Genomic DNA, 22,079 nt, shown 5'->3' with positions numbered 1-22,079 from the left:
TAGTATCAGACCATACAAACTATATCTAGTATCAGATCAACTATATCTAGTATCAGATCATACAAACTATATCTAGTATCAGATAAGATCAACTATATTTAGTATCAGATCAACTATGTATCTAGTATCAGATCAACTATATCTAGTATCAGATCAACTATATATCTAGTATCAGATCAACTATATCAAGTATAATATCATACAAACTATATCTAGTATCAGATCAACTATGTATCTAGTATCAGATCATACAAACTATATCTAGTATCAGATCAACTATATCAAGTATCATATCATACAAACTATATCTAGTATCAGATCATACAAACTATATCTAGTATCAGATCAATCAACTATATTTAGTATCAGATCAACTATGTATCTAGTATCAGATCAACTATATCTAGTATCAGATCATACAAACTATATCTAGTATCAGATCAACTATATCTAGTATCAGATCATACAAACTATATCTATCTATATATTTGCCAAATAATAACCCTGAGATTGTTAATCAAGGTATATTTACCAAAAAATAAACCCGAGATTGTTTATTAAGGTATATTTACCAAATAATAAACCTGAGATTGTTTATCAAGGTTTATTTAACAATTATTAAACCTAGGATTGTTTATTAAGGTATATTTACCAAATAATAAACCTAGGATTGTTTATCAAGGTATATTTACCAAATAATAACCCTGAGATTGTTTATCAAGGTATATTTACCAAATAATAACCCTGAGATTGTTTATCAAGGTATATTTACCAAATAATAACTCTGAGATTGGTTATAAAGGTATATTTACCAAATAATAACTCTAGGATTGTTTATCAAGGTATATTTACTAAATAATAACCCCGAGATTGGTTATTTAGGTATATTTACCAAATAATAAACCTAGGATTGTTTATCAAGGTATATTTACCAAATAATAACCCTAGGATTGTATATCAAGGTATATTTACCAAATAATAACCCTGAGATTGTTTATCAAGGTATATTTACTAAATAATAACCCTGAGATTGTTTTAAGTCTCTCCTAGCTGTGTCTCCTACGGGAATTGTCACGGCTGCCCGCACAAATGGTTTGGTTGCATTATGCTTTAGACGGAGACAGATGACTCTATTACTAGTGTTTGTTTTTCTTATACAATCTCCCACAAGAATCCTAGTTTTTCCTTTCTTCCCTTAGTTTTCCTTTTTACCTCTATTTTTTCTACTCCTAATTTTACTTTCTTCCCTTAGTTTTTGTTTTTACCTCTATTTTTTTTACTCCTAGTTTTCCTTCCTTTTCCTAATTTTCCTTTCTTCTTTTAGTTTTCCTTTCTTACCTTAGTTTTTCTTTCTACCCATAGTTTTCCTTTCTACCCTTATTTTTCCTCTCTACCTATAATTTGCCTTTTTAATCGTTTTTCTTCTACACTTAGCTTTTCTTCCAACCCTTAGTTTTCCTTTCTACTCCTTGTTCCTTTCAATCCTAGTTTTCCTTTCTACCCCTTGTTCCTTTCAATCCTAGTTTTCCTTTCTACCTCTTGTTCCTTTCAATCCTAGTTTTCCTTTCTAATTTTAGTTTTCCATTCTATCCCTTGTTCCTTTCAATCCTAGTTTTCCTTTCTATCTTTAGTTTTCCATTTTACTCCTTGTTCCTTTCAATCCTAGTTTTCCTTTCTACCTTTAGTTTCCCATTCATGATCAAGTTTTGTCCTAGCTCCAAATATTTCTTGCTGCATTTTTCTTCTTTCTCCAGGTTTTCCTTTCCTCCTAGTTTTCCTCCGATTTTTTTTCTTTATTCTTATATTTCCTCTTCGCCCATTCATCAGGGTTTGGTGGAGCAGTGGTTAGCGTGTTTGATTCATAATCTAAGGAGTCATGGTTCAATCCCCGTCAACTGCAAAATCAAAATCTGATGATTAGAGCCATACTGATGAGTCCTAATAGGACTAAACACTGTGTCTATGGATATATATGTATTTGTGTATGTATTAATATATTTGTTGGCTACAGCTGGCCAAACAGCTGAACCAAATCGGCTAAATTATTTTAAAGGTACCCTTGGGTAAAAATTCAAATTTTATATTTTTCACAGATCGCTTTTCTTTACAATATTCGAAATTTTCTTTCAAAAATTTTCTTTCTAAAATTCCATGGGCAATGCAAGTCAATTCCATGTATATCTGTATTATATACCATGTATACTGTATTGTATACTGTACAGTGTATATCTGTATATATACCAGGTATACTGTATTGTATACTGTACAGTGTATATCTGTATTATATACCAGGTATACTGTATTGTATACTGTACAGTGTATATCTGTATATACTATATAAGAGTCTAGTGTAATATCTGGATATATGGATGTCAGTAGTTAGTGTCCGAAGAACAGTTTTAGATCAAATTAGAACACAATCAATCTTCAGAGCATTTATTCATACAAGCACGATTCATTCATTCATTAATCAAACCTTTCCGGTAAGTCGGCCTACAGGCCAGAAAAAAAAACCAAATAACTACAATATTTATATATAAGCGGCTAATATTTCTAATATTATAATAATACTTTGTTTAAAGGGACTGTGAACGAAATTTCGAGTAAACTTTCTCTTATAGAGTGGTCTGACTGATTCACAACAGTACCTTGTAAACCTTTGAATTATTTTTCCAGAAACCCTATTATAAACCTGTTTTTGTTTTATAATTTAGAAAATTAATTTTTTTTTGTTTTTGTTGATTGTTTTAATTTTGTTTTGTTTCTGTTTTTTCTTGTTTTTTTTGTTTTTGTTTTGTTATTACTTTTGTCACAAACTCAAAGTTTCACAATCAATCATACGATAATTAGAATTTGTGATTAGAAATTGTCGAAATAAATGATCAGGATTTTCGAGATATATGAAACTTCAAGTGTGTTCAGTCATACTGTATGCCACATACCAAACATTCAAAGTTTGAATTATTTTAGATTAAATAATCTAAGTTTGAAATATCAAAGTTTTACGCCATCAGATAACACAGATATTGTGGTTAGAACATTTGAATTTGTGATTAAGACTCAGTTCCTAACTACATCATTTTAGAGATTAACACACAAAGTTGATGATCGTTGATGGTCAGTCCAAGGATTAAAGGGTACCGTTGTAAATCGGGCTTTCCCATCTTTACTATTCAGGCCACAATTAATAATACAATTAAACAATTATCTATATAATAAAACAAGACGTTTGTATATATATATATGTTGCGTATAGCCGGCCAAACGACTGGACCGATTGGACTGAAATTTGTTGTGTCCACTCATGGGTGGTCCCCCCGTTTAATAGGCTAAATCGAAATTTGTTTCCACATTTTTTTCTTAAAATTTTCTTCCACATTTTTTCAGCTAGTTATTTACATTTTTGAAATGATTTTTCTTTCAGTGTTGTTCTGCTGGGACTAGTATATAAATATTTAAATATATTACTAACTAGGAAACCTAGCGCTGCCAAGGTTTACAAAAATTACTTCCGCCGTTTACCAGCACTTGAACGATTATATCTCTATCAATGTCGACCCACTCAACTTAGAATTTTAAAACCGAGTTAAGAACATTTCCGCGGGCCTTCAAATAAAATTTTGAGGAAAATCGGTCTCGGGGTTCCTGAGTTATGATCTGACAAACAAACAGACAGAAAACAGACATTACATCTTTATATTTATATATATAAACTTTATTCTAGACAAAGGTTGTTTTTACTTATCTTGGTCAACTGTTATCCTGACAAACAGTCTCCTGGGTTCAAATAGTTTACTAGGAGTACTAGGAGTACTAAACAAACCAGGGCTATTCAGGGAATACGGAGAAAGGGAATGAAAATGGAACCAGTCCGACTTTAGAAAGCCATTAAAAACATTTTGCAGGACTTCTTTTTAATAAATAAATGCAATAAAAATTCGAAACTAAAAAAATTTGGTGTTTATTTTTGGCGCAGTTCTCGGCAGTGTTTGCAGATTTTATTTTGCGCAACGTTTTTCTCTTGCTTCCGCAAAATTCATTTTCTCGTAATAATGCAGAATTCCGCGCAAAAGTTTGCAGGAAAAGGATGCAAATTTTCGAGAAAATTTGCTTCCGCTGAAAACCCTATTCTTAGACTTTAATACACAAATACAGAGTTTAAAGGAGAAAGGAAACGAAAGAGAAAGGACGGATAAAGGTAGGAGAAGAAAAGAAAGAGAAAGGACGGATAAAGGTAGGAGAAGAAAAGAAAGAGAAAGGACGGATAAAGGTAGGTTAAGAAGAAAAGTATGCAAATAAAACTAAGAAATATCAAAAAGAAAGAAAAAGGAAAAGAATAAACAAAGAAACGAAAAAGGTGGGTTAAGTAGAAAACTAATAAAATAAAAGACGAAGACTAAGAGAAAATGAAAAGAAAAAAAAGAAAAAGTGTGAACAAAAAGAAGGCAGGATAAGGCTAAAGTAAAGTTTAAGAAGGGGTAGAAAAGAAAAGGAGAACGAAAGAGGAAAGTAGATGAAGTAGAAAAGAAGGTAAAGTATGATTACAAGTTTAGGTATCCGATGCACTGGTTTAAACTATTATACACGTGGGACTGTAAACTTATAATGGAGAATCTAATGGTACATGAGCCACTGTATCCGTCCGGAATACAAAATGGATTCCTTGGTTAGATATTCGGATTTATAAATCAAACTTTGATACAAACTGCACTTCTTGCTAGTGCACAATTTAGGTTACATTTCCCTTGATATTAATCTATTGAATGCAGTAGATCGTTGAAAGAATATCTATTTATATAAAACTGAATTTTGGAACGGATTCCATATATTAGTTCCTTTTCCATGAGAAAATGTTTAAACATTTAATTTTTTTAGGATTTCTAAACGTGAACAGTATGAAAAATGGTGGATCTACAACTGGTGTTCCAAGTAATTTAGGAATACTTGATCAGATAGCGGCAATGCATTGGATTCAAGAGAATATAGAGGTCAGTAGTTGTTATATATACAATATAGAGGTCAGTAGTTGTCATATTTACAATATAGCGGTCAGTAGTTGTCATATTTACAATATAGGGGTCAGTAGTTGTCATATTTACAATATAGAGGTCAGTAGTTGTCATATTTACAATATAGAAGTCAGTAGTTTTCATATTTACAATATAGAGATCAGTAGTTGTCATATTTACAATATAGAGGTCAGTAGTTGTCATATTTACAATATAGAGGTCAGTAGTTTTCATATTTACAATAAAGAAGTCAGTAGTTGTCATATTTACAATATAGAAGTCAGTAGTTTCATATTTACAATATAGAGGTCAGAAGTTGTCATATTTACAATATAGAGGTCAGTAGTTGTCAAATTTACAATATAGAAGTCAGTAGTTGTCATATTTACAATATAGAAGTCAGTAGTTTTCATATTTACAATAAAGAAGTCAGTATTTTTCATATTTACAATAGAAGGTCAGTAGTTGTGATATTTACAATATAGAGGTCAGTCCTAGTCATGTATACAAATAGATTGGTCAGTTTTGTCACAAACAAATAAAGAGGTCAGTATACTAGTCATTTATTTATACAAATAAAGAGGTCCGTACTAGTCATTTATTTTCACAAATAAAGAGGTCAGTACTAGTCATTTACGTATACAAATATAGAGGTCAGTACTAGTCATATATGTATACAAATAAAGAGGTCAGTACTAGTCATCCAGTAATGAGAAAGGAAAAGTCCTACATTAATGCATTGGATGCATCGAATGCATTTTAATTTCCTGGAAGCAAAAGATAATTCAAATTTTGCAATCCAAAATTTAGAATTATGAGGATTAAAGATTCTTTTTATTGAAAATCTTAGATTTTTAGAGAATTTTATATTTTCGTAAAAGAAAACTTGAGGAGTGAACTTTTTCGATGTTATTCCATGGATCAAGCAGTATCTTTTGTCATCCTCAGGACATAACTAGTTCTTTTGGATACCCTGTAGTTGGAGGAAAACTAATACTGAGGAATAAAGCATCAATCCCTTTAATTTAACCCTGTAAAGGCTGGGGGGTCTGAATATATGTACAGACTTGGGGGGGGGAGGGCGTCCCACGGCCCACCCCCCAAGTAAAAGGCCCTAGAGAATAGGTATAGGGTTGAAATGCATGTTCATTTTTTTTAAGGCCAGCTCATTGAAAAAAAATAGATCGATAACTTTCATAGTTTGGGTGCTAGGGAGGGTTGAGAAAAAGGTATGAAAAATGAAGAAAATATTTTTTTTTTTTAAACAAAAGTGTGGCACATGTTTCTTACATTCATTTTTCGAGGGCTTTTAAAAAATATAGTTTTAGATCTGTAGTTTTTGTCATAAAAAAAAAGTTCTGTGCTATTTTAGATTGTCTTCACAGACCGGACTTTTTGCCGCCCTGTACCCTATCCTATGCAAAAATTTCTGTTCATTAAAAGTAAAAATTTCACGGTGATAGTGTCAAAAATGAGAGTGCTAGGGCAAAAAAGCTACAAGGGGTGCAAAACGCCCCCCCCCCCCCCCCCAGCCTGTTTAGGGTTAAAAGTTGCCACGGCAGTGGAGAGGATCAGCGCTATTTCGCACAAAGTTTTACGTCAGATCCCTTGTATCTGTATTTAAATATATTTCTATTAGAATAGTATAGATCATTTATTTTGTATTAGTTTACGTTTATTCCTATCTAGGGATAGAACATTTATATTTTGTATTTGTTTAAGTTTACTCCCATCTAGGGATAGAAAATGTATATTTTGTATTTGTTTAAGTTTACTCCTATCTAGAGATATAAAATGTATATTTTGTATTTGTTTAAGTTTACTCCTATCTAGGGATAGAACATGTATATTTTGTATTAGTTAAAATTTACTCCTAGCTAAGGATAGAACATGTATATTTTGTATTTGTTTAAGTTTACTCCTATCTAGGAATAGAAATTGTATATTTTGTATTTGTTTGAGTTTACTCCTATCTAGGGATGGAACATGTATATTGTATTTGATTAAGTTTACTCCTATCTAGGGATAGAACATGTATATTTTGTATTTGATTAAGTTTACTCCTATCTAGGGATAGAACATGTATATTGTATTTGTTTAAGTTTACTAATANGTAGGAAACCATGGAGTAGGAAACCATGGAGTAGGAAACCATGGAGTAGGAAACCATGGAGTAGGAAACCACAGAGTAGGAAACCATGGAGTAGGAAACCATAGAGTAGGAAATCAAAGAGTATGAAATTGTGGAGGAGAAACCCGTTAAGGAGGAAACCATGGAGTAGGAAACCATGGTTATTAGGAAACCATAGAGTAAGAAACCATGGCATGGGAACTCAAGGAGTAGGAAACAATAAAGTAGGATACCATGGAGTAGGAAACCATAGAGTAAAAACCCGTGGAGTAGTATACCATGGAGTAGGAATCCATTGAGTAAGAAACCATGGAATAGGAAACCATGGTGAATACGAATAGAAAATTATGAAAGTAAAAATTAATATTTAAATTGTTCAGGATTTTGGCGGAGATAAGGATAACGTTACAGTGATTGGTCATGGGAGAGGAGCAGCTTCTCTTCATTTTCTTATGACGTCAGATGCTCTGCCACATGGTAAGTTCAAGAGGGGTACCTACAGTTCACGTAAAACCACTTTCAACGAAGTGTGTCTTGTCTATATTGGAATATTTTGACCTCTCATTTTAAAAAACATAACCCAGCACAAAAAGAAAATGCGAAAAATCTACATTATGTGTGAAAATGGGTTCTAAAGATAAGACTATCTGGACCCAGGACCTCTAGGTTACCGAATGCCGTCTTGAGAATCTGGCTCTAGGTTGGAATCCTCCCATGCAGGGAAAAAGGAGTTGAGAATTATTTGCAATAAACTCTGATTTTCTAAACTCTAAATCTCTGCAACCCTATGTCGTAGACCTTTGACATGTTAGGTCAAACTGTCAAGATTAAAAAATCAAAGGTTTACATCATCAGGTTGCAAAGAGTAAGAGATTAGAAAATTTGAATTTGTGGCAAACACTAAATTTCTTCGTGAACTAAAGACTTCTCTAACTATAGGGACGCACAGTTTGTGTACAAAACAAAACTACTAAAACAGAACAGAACTACTAAAACAGAACTACTAAAAAGTATATTTTCTAAAACATTCTCCCCTCTACGGCGAGTTCGGTAGTAAGTCGGATTATATCTATTTTGGCTCAGTTATAAGGAAACCGAACTACAAGGTTTCCGAACAACAGGGTTTCCGACGGTAATAGGTTCAGATTAGAGCAGACAAGTAAACTTAGTTGACTTAACTTATTCAAGAGTATTAAATCCGTTCAATTGAACATCATCTCTCATTTGTCAAACTCTGAATTACGAGAACTTCTTCAGCTCTGATTTAAATAAATTATTGAAACGTGAGAAGTAGTTGAACTAACCATGACCTAGTTCAACTATTCAATAGTTACGATCTCAACTCTTTTTGAGATGAGTAAGTAAACACTTACGTTTTTTTTTCTTTCGTATTTCGCAAACTTTGTGAACATTTTCGGCGAAGCAGAAAACGTTTACGAAAATGAGAATTTTTCGCAAATGATTTTTCCATTTCGCTGAAAACTCTTATTGCAACTATTTAATATTGAGACTATTTAAAATAGTTTCTTCCTTTTTTATTTGAGATGGTTTAAAAAAAGTATTTTCCCGTCGGGATTCATGTAGCAATTTTCCCGTCGGGTTTCATGTATCAATTTGTACCGTATCGCTTTTAATCTTATGAATATAAAATATCTAAATTGAAAATTAAATCAAATTCTTAATATTCTAAAAGTTTAATATTTATTTAATATAAATTTCTAATAAATCCCGGCAAAACTTTGATCCATATTATTGCCTACTTAAAGTATTTTTTCATTTAGATATTTTTTATTCTATTTTAACATAAATTCTCATTAAAACTTAATTATCCTCAGCGGGATCTGAGTTTAGAGAACACAGTGAAATAACTTAAATTTATTTTAAATTCTTAAAGGGCGGTTTAAAAGTATTAAAAGCTCTTATTGTGGCGGGACAAGATGCGTTCAGTTTCTTAGATTTTACTGTTTAAAGGGAGGGACTCATTCGCTTTCTTTAATTCAACCATCTTAAAACTTAAGGAGTTGTCTTTTTATACTTTTTCATGTAAAAAACTTCAGCCGCCGAGTAAAATGTATTAAAGATAAAAAGTAAAAAATATGTCAAATTGGGATCGAAAGTCAAAAATTGCTGGTGTAAGGACCAAACTGTTTAATCAGCGTGGGCAGACCTTGTTTTTCTAATCTTATTTGATTTAACAGAATTCATAGTTTAAAATATCTTAGGTAGATACGACATTGGGTTGCAAATATAAATAGATAAAAAAAAATCAGGGTTTGGGGAAGAGACTCAATTTTTTTTTCTGTAGCTTTAGATACAACGATTTTAAAGCTGTAAACCACTTTTCTTTAGGTTCATGATTGCAAGCGTATTTGGTAAAATCCTGGTCGGTATTCCCGGCATAATGTGACTATTCTAGTTCATAGTGCATCGGTTAAACTTCTCTTAAACACCCTCTAGGGTTCAACAATTTGAGCTTCAAAGAAACTTTTAAAAGTTTTTAAATTAAACTTGAGTTGAAGTAAGATTCCTTGTTGGCAGAGTTTAGAATTGCATTTCTAAAAAAGTATAAAAAATACAGAGTTTGTGGATGAATCGGTTTCCAGGAATCTAGGCGTAGAGTCTCCGATAAACCAATTAGACCATGAGCAATTTCTAACTCTGAATCTATCTTTATATTTCTCCGGGTAGCTGATTCAACTGAGAAAGAAGAATCCAATAAATTAAAGTGGAAAGATTATAAATCTTCAGCTCTGACTAATCAAGAGCTAAACCTACTCCAACTTCTCTCTAAGACCATTCCTCTTATTTATAAACTTTTCCTCTTGATCAGAGGTTTTATCCCATCCTGGAGAGATTTCTAAGCTATCCATCAAATAAATCAATTTATTAAAGGGGCCGTTCACTTATTTGGGTAATTAAATGGTAAACAAAACAGCCTATTAGCTGTTAATTGGTATTAGTTTTACTTTTCAAAGTAAACTGTGGCCGGAGAAAAAGCAGATTGTGTTAAGAATTCGAGCGGAAAGGGTCCCTTCGTCTAAAACACTATATAAGACGTTTTTCAGCAACAACAAACCAAAAAATTTAAATTTATCATATTTCAATGCCATTTTGAGTTAGCTATTATATACTTAAAAACGAAAACTTTTGATATTTGATTTACATTTTTCGTAGTAAGATGTATATACAAAGACGACGTTCTCTACAACGATCAATTAATCATTCCGCAATTTCGGTTCTTAGATTCAACTGTGCGTTCGATGTTAATATATATCTTTCAAGATGAAAAATGTCGTCTTATGCGCAATCTATCTTTATCTATGTTTATAATCCGTTCCCGTATGCGCGCAACCTTTCATTTTTCATGCCGCGTTCTATTCAGCATTTTACAGAGAAGTAATACAAAATTTTCAATGCTTTAAAAAAATGTTATGAATTAGAAATAGAAAGTTAACATTTTTTTAATTGACATTTACCAATAACTATTAGATACTATAACAGTTTAATTTTATATTTGACATTTTTTTTAATCCATGACATCGACAAAAAAACATCAAATAGTGGATAGGCAAAGGGACCGTCCCTTTGCGCTCGAATTCTGAAAAAAACGCCTTTTCCTCCGCCCACGCCCCACAGTTGTCTCTGAAAGTTAACTAATCAATGAATAATAAGCTATTTAGTTTACCACGAAATTATCCAAATTAGTGAACGATCCCTTTAAGTTTACATTAATAGCAATTTGAAGGGGATTTTGACTGAAGAAAATAGTATAAAAATAAGTATTATAGTACTATGTTCATTCAGAATTTAAAAAATTTGATTTTTAAAGATTTTGATCTTCAAATATGGTGGATTTTGCCTAAAGAAAAAAAGGATAGAAATAAGTATTAGTAGTTCTATGTTCGTTCAGAATTTAAACGATTTGATTTGAAAAGATTTTGAAAATCCACCAATAAAATCAGAAAAAAATGTAAATACTGTAAATATGTAGGTAATTTTAGTAAGTAAATACCCCTCCAGCAATAGAGCTTCAATTATTTCGACCTTCCTTCATCTTACCCTATATTATGCATTATATCTTCTATATTTTTAGAGGATTCATTCAGATTTTCTTTTTTCACTAAAAATATAAAAATACATAATATATGGTACTATTCATCACCTCTCATCCCTCCCCTCTCTCTCTTCTATTTGTATTCAGGAAATTTATCATCAAAACTTCATTTAGTAAAGTATATATATTGTATATATTATATATTTTCATAATGGTCTATATTAACAAATTGTTTAAAGTGAGAGTATAAAGTACAGGGGGCATTAGAGGGGGCATTAGTTCTCAAACTAACACTTGGCCCATTCATAACACTGGGTCAAATCTTCAAGTTATCTTTTTCAAGAGTTTATATCTTTAAATCCAAGCCGCGAGGAGAACAGAACTACACCATAAATTAATTAAAACCTAGGCTTTTAGGGTGCTTCGCGTCCATCTTCTATTTCAATTGTGAGCATTTTCTCTTGGTATACATTGTAAAAAACAAAAACTAAAAAAGTTTGCGAATTTCATAAAAAAAAAGTTCGTGGATTTTTCAAAAATTTATTAGAAATCGAGGCAAATTTTCGAAATTTTGATCACTCATAAACCTTCCCTGGGGTCATGTAAGGTACCAAAAAAATGTGGGCCGGATCGGTTCAGTTGTTTTGACTTTTATTTGAAAAAAAAACAGACAAGTGAAGTACATGTATTTATAGATGGCCAAAACTATATATAATGAAACAATAAATGTCAACTTTAAACTAATGGTAAGGTGTGAGAATTAGTTTTTCTGATGAAATGAGCCAAGTTTTAGTTTAGGAACTTATGTCCCCGAAGTATAGTCCCGACCCGACCAACTATAGTATAGTATAGTCTAGTCTAGTATAGTATAGTATAGTATAGTATAGTATAGTATAGTATAGTATAGTATAGTATGGTATGGTATAGTATAGTATAGTATAGTATAGTATAGTATAGTATAGTATAGTATAGTATAGTATAGTATAGTATAGTATAGTATAGTATAGTATAGTATAGTCCCGACCCGACCAACGTTTTTTTTCAATTGTGTGTTCAACAGATCACTTAAGAGAGTTTTTGAGTAAAAAAAGCACCACTTTAAGTTTAGTTTATTTATATATTTAGGCCAGTCAAAATTCTTTCAGGAAAAACTAGTAAGATATTAAATATTCAACTGAATTAATTCATTGTCATTTTATTTTTTACTATACCTGTATTTTATTACAGGTTTAAAATATATCTGTTTACTTATTATTGGAGACTACTGTGTCCGAGTTGAGGAGCCCGATTAACGAACCTATTGATCAAAGAACCTATCGCACAACCGACCACCAACCAACCGACCAACCAACAAATTGACCAGCCAGCCAACCTAACAAATTATTTTCGACGCCCATGTCCGTTTTTTCAATGTTAGCTAAAGCTGGTCTTACGACTGGACCGAATGGACTGATATTTGTTGAGAAAACCCATTCGCAAAGGGTAACTAAGATTAAAAAAATAATTTTTTTTTCAAAAATTAATTTTTTCTACAAATATTTTTTTTTAATTCTACGGCAACGCCGGACACTCCAGCTAGTTAAAAATATTTTGCGCGTCGTGTATTTTTGCAAGTTTTTGACTCTTGGAACAAAAAAACGACGCTTTTGTTAATAAGAAATAAAAGGATACCTTTAATGGTTTAATTTTAGGAAAGGATCACTCAAAGATTAAGCTGAATATTATAGTCTCGTACTATAGAAGGATATAAAAATAATTGATAAAATCAAAATTTCATGGAAATATCCTTAAGACTCTATTTTTAAGTAATGAGCATTTCAATATGATGGGATTCTCTTATATAGTAAACCTACTCAGAGAGCTTTTGATAATTTAACTAAACATTCTCCACAGCCTCTAAAGGAATTGAGTCTTTGCCACAAACCCTGGTTTTTAAATCCCAATATCTTAACAATCCAATGTTGTAGACCTTAGATATTTCAAACTATGACTTCTGTTATATCAAACAATCAAAGTTTGAAATGTGTTGTAGACCTTAGATATTTCAAACTATGACTTCTGTTATATCAAACAATCAAAGTTTGAAATATCTAAGGTTTACATAATTTGGTTGTAGATATATAGGTATATGAAAATTGGGATTTGTTGCAAAGACTCAATTCCTTTGCAGCAAAGCAACCCATATATTTTGGGAACCTAGTTGTGATAACCTTTGATAATTTATAATGGATTTTATCTGGCAGAATTAAAACTTGTAAATAACAAAGGTATGTGAATCAAGTTGAAAAAATATGGGAATTATAATATTACAATTACAAGTGAAAACCTATTTTCTACTTAATTAAATTCAGTTTATGAGAATTAAAGATATGGAGTAAGAACAGTTCATGTCAAGAGCAGAAGTAAAATAAAACTTAAAATTTTATCTTTTCCATTCAAGTTGAAATTTTCAAACTTTATTTCTTGGATGCAGTTTTTATAGTTTTTATGTCAGGGAAATGATTTTTAGAAACTTACTAATACCATTGACCATACAGTGGTAGGCGATTATATCAATATAATCAAGACGACTTTTGATTTCAATTTTGATTTATATCAAGCTGTTAAACAGATTGAATACAAATAAACAAAGAAGTCATTTAAAAAGCTGTCATTTAAAAAAGCTTCTCTTTGATTACTTGTAAACTTGTAATTTAAAAAAAAAACTGAACTAAAAAAGGCATCTTCATTTTATTGATTTAATCGCTTACTGCTGTATATATAGATAAATTAGCAGTATCTGTTTGAGTCCTGAAGCTAATATTAACGTAACATGGTTGAATTATTTAGTTCTGTAGAGGGCAAGGGGGGGGGGGCGACGGGTCGAACTATAACATTCTAGATTAAAAGTTTTAGACAAGTTATTTCTAAAATGGTGGACTTTTATCTAGAGATGAGCTGCTATATAAACTATTTCCATTAATATATTTTGTTAGAATATATAAATTGAAATTCTGGTATGTGTTATAAACCAACCATGTTTTAAATTTAAACATTTTAATTTTCTAAAATTCAACTTAATTCTACCACCGGTTGAAGATTTTATGGTTGATTATGACAGAGTTATTTAAATATTGAATTCAACTTAATTCTACCACCTGTTGAAGATTTAATGGTTGATTATGACAGAGTTATTTAAATATTGAATTCAACTTAATTCTACCACCGGTTGAAGATTTAATAGTTGATTATGACAGAGTTATTTAAATATTGAATTTAAAATGTTGTTTATTTTAACCTAAGTTAAATCTTTGTGTGAATTTTTGCTTTTACACCACTTTTCATCATAAAATCCACTGTAACAAGATTTAAATTCAAGAGATAAATCATTGATCTCGAAATATTGAATTCAAAATGTTGTTTATTTTAACCTAAGTTAAATCTTTGTGTGAATTTTTGCTTTTACACCACTTTTCATCATAAAATCCACTGTAACAAGGTTTAAATTCAAGAGATAAATGATTGATCTCGAAATTCACAATGCAAAATTATTAATTGCCCTCTGTACAAACTCATGAGAAAAATACCCTGATGTACTCTTAAACTAAGTTACGATGGATAAATGATGATGAAACTATAGATCCAAGAAATTTAATTGAAATTCTTCAGCTGTAAACTTTGATTAGTTGGGTAAAAATGTTGGATCATGAGCTAGTCCCTATGCATACACAGGGTTACCCACAAAGGATGAGAGAATTTTTTAGGAAACCCAGGGGAACCTGAAGGATTTTGTTTTTTGATTTAATATTTTCAAATTGTAGTTAACTGAGCTAAAAACTTTAGAATGGTGGATATTGAGATTATGCTTGATCCTCTCGTTTTCTTAATATTGAGACTAACCTAATCTTGTACTTATCCTGAAAACTGTATAAAATTCAACCAATCAGAGTCGCATATATGAAGCCGATAAATTAAAAATTTTGCGCGCCATTTAAGATTATATACAGAAACGGGAGAAACTCTCTAATTTAGAAATACCGGTTTTTAATTTTTCTCTACTATGTCCAAGAAAGAACGGTTTAAGAAGAAAATCAAAAGTGTGTCCATTGGATACTCAGATAAAGTAATTGGGATTAAGGATATTTCATTCTAAAGTTTTCAGCTCTAGTTGATTTATTTTTATTTTTATAATTTTGAAATTATAAACTATTTGTTCAGGTATGTTGTTCCGACGTGTAATCTTGATGTCAGGATCAGCTCTAGCTCCCTGGGCTCGAGCCTCCTCCCCCACCAATACCAGCAGGGCCCTCGCCCTCTCCCTCTCCTGTCCCTCCTCCCCCCCTCACCTTGTTGTAGAGTGCCTCAGGAATATATCTATATATAAAGTTGTTTGTTTGTTGGTTTCTCCGATCATAACTGTGGAACCCCTTGACCGTTTTGCCTCAAATTTTGATTGGGAAACTCGGGAGAGCCACGGAAATGTTCTTAGCTTGGTTTTGAAATTCTAATTAGCTAAAATCCTGATTTACGACAAGGGTCGGGTAAACGGTTAGACTAACTATTACTCCACGGGCAGCCGTAATGCATTTGAATTTCCGAGCCGGGTCAACCTTTCCGGTCCCAGTTTGTACTGTACCTAGCTCTATGGACAGGACTAGCCGGTACAACAAGGTTGACGCGGTCAGACTTTAGGCTTCATAAAGGTTGAATTTACTTTTACTAAAGGGGCAGATTTGCGTGACTCTCCAGGGCCACGCTAGGTTCCCAACCTAGTTTAAACAAAAATCGTAAAATACAATTTTTCTAAATGATCAGAGGTCGGATTTAACAAAAATTACAAAGTAAGTTCAATTACTACTTTAGTTTAGTCTATGGCCCCAATAGAGAAGAACTACGACTACTCCTGACTAGTCAATAAAGGAATTGAGTCTTTGCCACAAACTCTGATTTTCCAATCTCTATATCTTTGCAACCCATTTTTGTAATCATCTCTTTAACATGGTTTTCAGTTTAAAACAGATGTTTTCTATAAAAATATGTTTTGATTGTCTCTATTAAATATGTGTTAAAATATTTCATGTATATTTCTAACATTTTCCTTAAATTCTTAATTTGAAAGGGATTGATTTGAAAATATGATGCCCAAATTTCTTTTATATTAAAAACACAAAAATATGCCAATATTGCCAGTTCAGATGTTTTTGATTGGTAGAATTATCGAACCTTTGTACACTATGTAGACTATGTACACCGTGTTGCACTATATGTGTGTTTATTACGTGTTTTGACGGAAAGCATCTTTCTATCTATTTCTGTGCAACCTAATGGCGTAAACCTTCGATATCTAACAATTAGATCTTTTTATCTAATATCTAATGTATAAGACATCTGGTTTCAAAGATGTGTGGCAAGACTCAATTCCTTTACAAAAAACGGATTTTTCTGCCGAACCACATTTGTTCAAACAGAAAGTACTGGCTTGGATGTTTTTCTAATTAAAAATGATTTGGTATCATATTCATTCACAAAATATGAGAACACTCCCTTTAATGTTAATACTTAAATCTTTATATTAAAACATTTATTTGATATTTCCTAAATATTTATATATATAAATATATGTATACAGGAAAATATCTCTCTCTACTCTTCTTGCAAAATCTACAACCTCCGGAACCAGGCAATAAGATTTTTATAAGATTTTTATTAAAGATTTTTCCTGATTTCCCGCCTCGTAAACTTGCATTTCCTCAAACATATAAAAGTGCATCTTAAATAAACAAACATTTTCTTCTCTTATTTAAGCTCTGTAAACATTTGGATAGTAAATAAAATCCTTGACAAAAATTCTAAATTAAATTCCTTCATTTCTTTCATCTTTCTTCTTGTTTTTAAAAACTATTTAACAATTTACATACTGACAACTGTAAGGAAAACAAAACCTAAACCTAGTTTCTTTTATTCGTAAAATTGAACTGCTAAAAGCATTCCCAAATTACAAACTTTTTTTTTAAGTTATGGCTTAAAAAAGCAAACTTTTACTTTTAAAAAGCGAAATTTCAAGTGACCCTCCATGCAAAGATGGCAATACCTAATTCACAACGGTACCCATAAAAGCAAATTAGATGTTTAGATTTAGATGTTGTGCAGTCTCTACAAAAGTAGTTTGCAAAACAATAAATAAGATGGCAATACCCGATTTACAACGGTAGCCTTATAAAAAATTTAATTCTCTGATCAGGTAGAAATTATAAATCATTTAATTTTAAAAACAAATATTCTTTAACTTCTGTATCTCTACAAAAACAATAAATAATTTAACTTTTGAATCTTGAAAAATGCCAATATCTTTCATATTATTGAACAGATAAAGGTCTTAATTAAGAGTACTCTTGTGAATCGGACAGTGCCATCTTGGCTTGAAGGGTCACACTCTCTCAAGAACAATACCTTTTAGCAAAAGTTGACAACTTTAAAAATCATAATTTTTAAACATTATTATTGAAAAAAAACAATGATGCAAATAATGCATGCACAATTACATAAACTTCCCGGCCCAACATATTTCATATTGATTGTTGATATTTACTCTTTAAAATTATCACATCTTGTTTAGAAAGTACGTTTACAAATTTTAGTTAAAAACATTTTTTGGATACACATGCTTAAATTAAATGTAATTAACAATACATTTTCTTTTTTGTAAGATATTCAGTAAATGAGTAATCTGTTTTTTCACAAATCCTGACAGCAAGATATTGTGTAGATGTAAAGTAAACTTTTCTGTCTTAAAACTTTTCTGTACTTTAAACTTTACTGTCTTTAAACTTTTCTGTCTTTAAACTTTTCTGTACTTTAAACTTTTCTGTACTTCAAACTGTTCTGTACTTTAACCTTTTCTGTACTTTAAACTTTTAGATATTTTCTTTTCTGTACTTTAAATTTTTCTGTACTTTAACCTTTTCTATACTTTAAACTTATAGATATTTTCTTTTCTGTACTTTAAACTTTTCTAAGCTTTAAGTTTTTAGATATTTTCTTTTCTTTCTTCCTCATATAACCCGCAACTCTTTTCTTCAACAATAAAGAGATTTAATGATGATTGCTATGAGGGCTTGGGGGGGGGGGCGATAGGGGAGGGGTCGCTAAGCTATGGTAAACATCGAAATGGCTTTCATTTAAAACTATATTCTTAACTTAATACATAGTATATTTGTAGTAAATGCCGTATTCTAAAAACTTCGCCACAAACTGTGTCAGTCTAGGTACATTCCTTCCGCTATCAAAGTTAACCAGGACACAATCCACCAGGGCCGGTACAATCCCGTAAACTATCAAAGCCACTACCACTGGGCGCGGTCTCGGTAGCTATCAAATAAGCAATAAGTCGGGCTCTAAATACCACACACGGACACAAGCGTAGCTATCTAACAAGCTATTACTCAGGCTCTAAATGTCACACAGGGACACAAGTAGTGGTTATCAAACAAGCCTTATTCAATCTCTACCATATACTGAGGTATGATCTCAACCCATACAAGGGTGCTCTACACTCTAATCAAAGCGGAGTTCTGATTCTAACTAATCTTATAACAAATATCTCTATGTTACAGGTTAAGTACCGTATTATTCACAATATTACGCAGGTCTATATATCATCGCATTAAGCTAATCACAATACGTAGCTAAGGATTAACGCAGTTAGATCCTCCAGACAATGTACAACGTAATTTACATAGGTCTGTTCAAACTGCATTTATTAATTTTCGACCAATAGTTACATGACTGGGGTTCATCGTGATCCAAAGGTTGCAAGCTCAATCGATGAGAATTTGTTTAATTATTTGAAGTTCTAAAATGCAAATATTTAGGGCTACAAAAAAGTATTTGTGAGTTAGTTATGGCACTTGACACTTTAAGGTCGATCCAGTCTTGAAAATTGATGCAACTTTTCTTAGCAGTCTGGTCAGTCTGGTCGGTTGTATACAATTGTGCACTAAACTTGATGACATTTTCTCAAATATCATTGCAAATTTCTTCAGTTTCTGGTAAAAATTGTAATGAAGAAATAATTTGAAGAACAAATTTTGTTCCTGGGATCAAAATCAATAATTACAAAAAAAATAATTTTAGGGATATTGAGGTTTACCTTTAATCTTTTTTATAATTTTGAATTGAATTTTCATAATCTCGAATAGAATTTTCATAATGTCGAATAGAATTTTCAAAATTTCGAATAGAATGTTCATAATTTCGAATAGAATATTCATAATTTCGAAGAGAATGTTCATAATTTCGATTAATGTGTTCGTATTAGCTTCTTGTAATAATTTGTTAATATTTTAGGAACCGGTTTCTGACCGACTATGGTCCCTCCTACGACGGAATCGTTGTCCACTCCTTTAAGAATAAAGTTGGTGAATACCTAGAACGGATGGCAAGGTAATCAACCTTAAAGGGACTTTAAAGTGCCATGTCCCATTCACAACAGTGCCATTTTAACCTTAGTATTAGTGAGGAAAACGTCGTCGTTGTGACACAATCAGAAATGATCAATTTTCAGCTTGAAACACTAGGATAATTCATTCATTCACTTTATGGCAAATGTTTAATGATTACTGTTGTGAATCAGGCATGCCACCTTATAAAATAGAAGGTTTTTTAAAGTTACCAAGATACAAGCCTTGAAACGCTTACAACCTCTAACTTTGCAATTTCTAAAGTGGTAGGTTTTTCAATTTTAAAACTATGAAGCCATTTCAAACTATGAAGCCATATTTTACAATTTAAACGATTTACACCACCAGGCTGCACAGATAAAAAGATTAGAACGTTAGATTTTAAAACTTAGTTTTTTCTCTTAAAAACAGCTATGTACTTTCTCTTCCTACTTGTTTTCATTCATAATATTCTTTTATGAATAAGATTTGTTTTAATAGTTTTACAAACTTTTCTCCCCAAACTGTAATAAGAGCGTTTAAAAAGTTTTCGAGAGGTTTAAAGGTTGAGTATGGGAGGATGAGAAGGATGAGAAGGATGAGAAGGATGAGAAGGATGAGATGGATGAGAAGGATGAGAAGGATTAGAAGGATGAGAAGGATGAGTAGGATGAGGAGGATGAGAAGGATGAGTGGGATGAGAAGGATGAGAAGGATGAGAAGGATAAGAAGGATGAGAAGGATGAGAAGGATGAGAAGGATGAGAAGGATGAGAAAGATGAGAAGGATGAGAAGGATGAGAAGGATGAGAAGGATAAGAAGGATGAGAAGGATGAGGAGGATGAGAAGGATGAGAAGGATAAGTGGGATGAAATGTAGCAAAACTTTCTTACTTGACTGAATCATACCGGGTGACCTAGTTAGTTTTTAGATCCCCCTGTAAAGCCTGTATGCAGTGTGTGGTTGGTTTAACTATTTATGGTATAACAAATATGATGGTTTTTAGAACTGCCAACCCAGCAGGCTCGTGTATTCTATCCAAGTTGAGGGGATTAAAATCTTTTCAAAAATTCTATCATTTCAAGTATTTATCAAAATATTTTGATGTATTTAAATGCAAGGGATTTTATTCATTTTTAAAATTAAGGATTTGCAGAAGAAATTTTGAATTATTAAAAAACTTTCCTTAAAATATATTTATATCGATCTTTGGTTTGTTTTTGCACATTTAAAAGTTATGTTCAAAATGTTTGCAATTTCGAACAAAATGTTCATAATTTCGAACAAAAAGTTCGTACTTTCGAAATTATGTTCATATTTTTGAACAAAATGTTCATAATTTCGAACAGAATGTTCATAATCTCGGTCAAAATTTCAAACGAAATGTTCATAATCTAGGTCAAAATGTTCAGATTTCGAAAGGTACGATCGATGATGGGGGTAATTATCAAAAATCAATTAGACTTTTAAGTCGTCTTTCGTAACTCCCGTATTTATTGGGACACTCTGTAAATAATTAGCAGTATGGACGACCATGAATGTGTTAATGTATCAGGTATGATATGATGATCGGAGTAACCTCTGGTGAAGGATTTATCTTTTTAAACCACGAGGAGATGGAACTGGGCCTGGAGACAGAGGGGAGGAACAGGATGCTCTCCGACCTCGTCACCTCCAGCTATAAGATACATGAGAAGGAGATATTCTCAGCAATACTCACAGGAACATTACAAACATACTTCAGGGGACTTCCCGGTCGGAACTTCAAAGGGAATGAAAACATAATTTCAAGTTCCCCTTCATGCAAATATGACCGATTTACAACAGTATCCTTAGAATAATCAGTTATGAATTAGTCATGAAAAAAACGACGTTATCTTCCACATTTTTGATCAGATTAAGGTTTCAAGAATACTGTTGCAAATCTTTGCACAAAATTACAGTCCCTTTAACACTGTAAAAATTACAAAATAATGTTGGTTTTTTTGGGACTTAATTAATTTTACGCTTCCCAATCCTTTTTAATTCGTAGTTTGAAGGCCAGGAAATTGTGCAAATATTTATTTTGGCTGAATACCATAAATACTAAACTGAAATTGGTCATTTGGCAAAAAATACGGATGGATTTAATTTTCTCTTTGAACCTGATATTATGCCACAAAGGTTTTTTTTCTGCTAAACATTTTTCTTGCTTTCTAGATATTTTCAATATTCGAGTAGTTAGAAAATTTATTGAAAAGGAGAAAAATCTGCGATTGTTTTATTTCTAAATATGATGACTTTCAAATCGAAAATGGCCTTTGTTAGAATTTAACTATAAAATATGAGTCTATTTGTCTTTCTACTATTTTTTGTTCTTACTTGGCAGGGCTCCATTTTCTTACAAAAATGTTTTTAAATGTTTTCGAAGCAAAATCCGCATACTTTTATGTTTGTTTTTGTTTTATACTTTACAAAGAGAAGATGCT

General features: G+C 31.7%; 1 protein-coding gene across 1 annotated transcript in view; it reads left to right on the top strand.

The window, feature by feature from the left end:
- LOC111698095 (neuroligin-4, X-linked) overlaps positions 1 to 22,079 on the top strand; it is a 65,300-nt gene that overhangs the window by 30,348 nt on the left and 12,873 nt on the right. Inside the window, exons 7-12 of the mRNA XM_023468337.1 lie at positions 4,876 to 4,988; positions 7,521 to 7,617; positions 15,392 to 15,539; positions 16,803 to 16,853; positions 19,520 to 19,615; positions 21,167 to 21,333. Of these exons, the coding sequence (XP_023324105.1) occupies positions 4,876 to 4,988; positions 7,521 to 7,617; positions 15,392 to 15,539; positions 16,803 to 16,853; positions 19,520 to 19,615; positions 21,167 to 21,333 (672 nt within the window). The remainder of the gene's footprint in view (positions 1 to 4,875; positions 4,989 to 7,520; positions 7,618 to 15,391; positions 15,540 to 16,802; positions 16,854 to 19,519; positions 19,616 to 21,166; positions 21,334 to 22,079) is intronic.

This window comes from Eurytemora carolleeae, unplaced genomic scaffold, assembly GCF_000591075.1.
Source record: "Eurytemora carolleeae unplaced genomic scaffold, Eaff_2.0 scaffold64, whole genome shotgun sequence".
NCBI classification, from domain to species: domain Eukaryota; kingdom Metazoa; phylum Arthropoda; class Copepoda; order Calanoida; family Temoridae; genus Eurytemora; species Eurytemora carolleeae.
The sequence above is the reverse complement of the archived record's forward strand: the minus strand, read 5'-3'. Positions and strand labels throughout refer to the sequence as shown.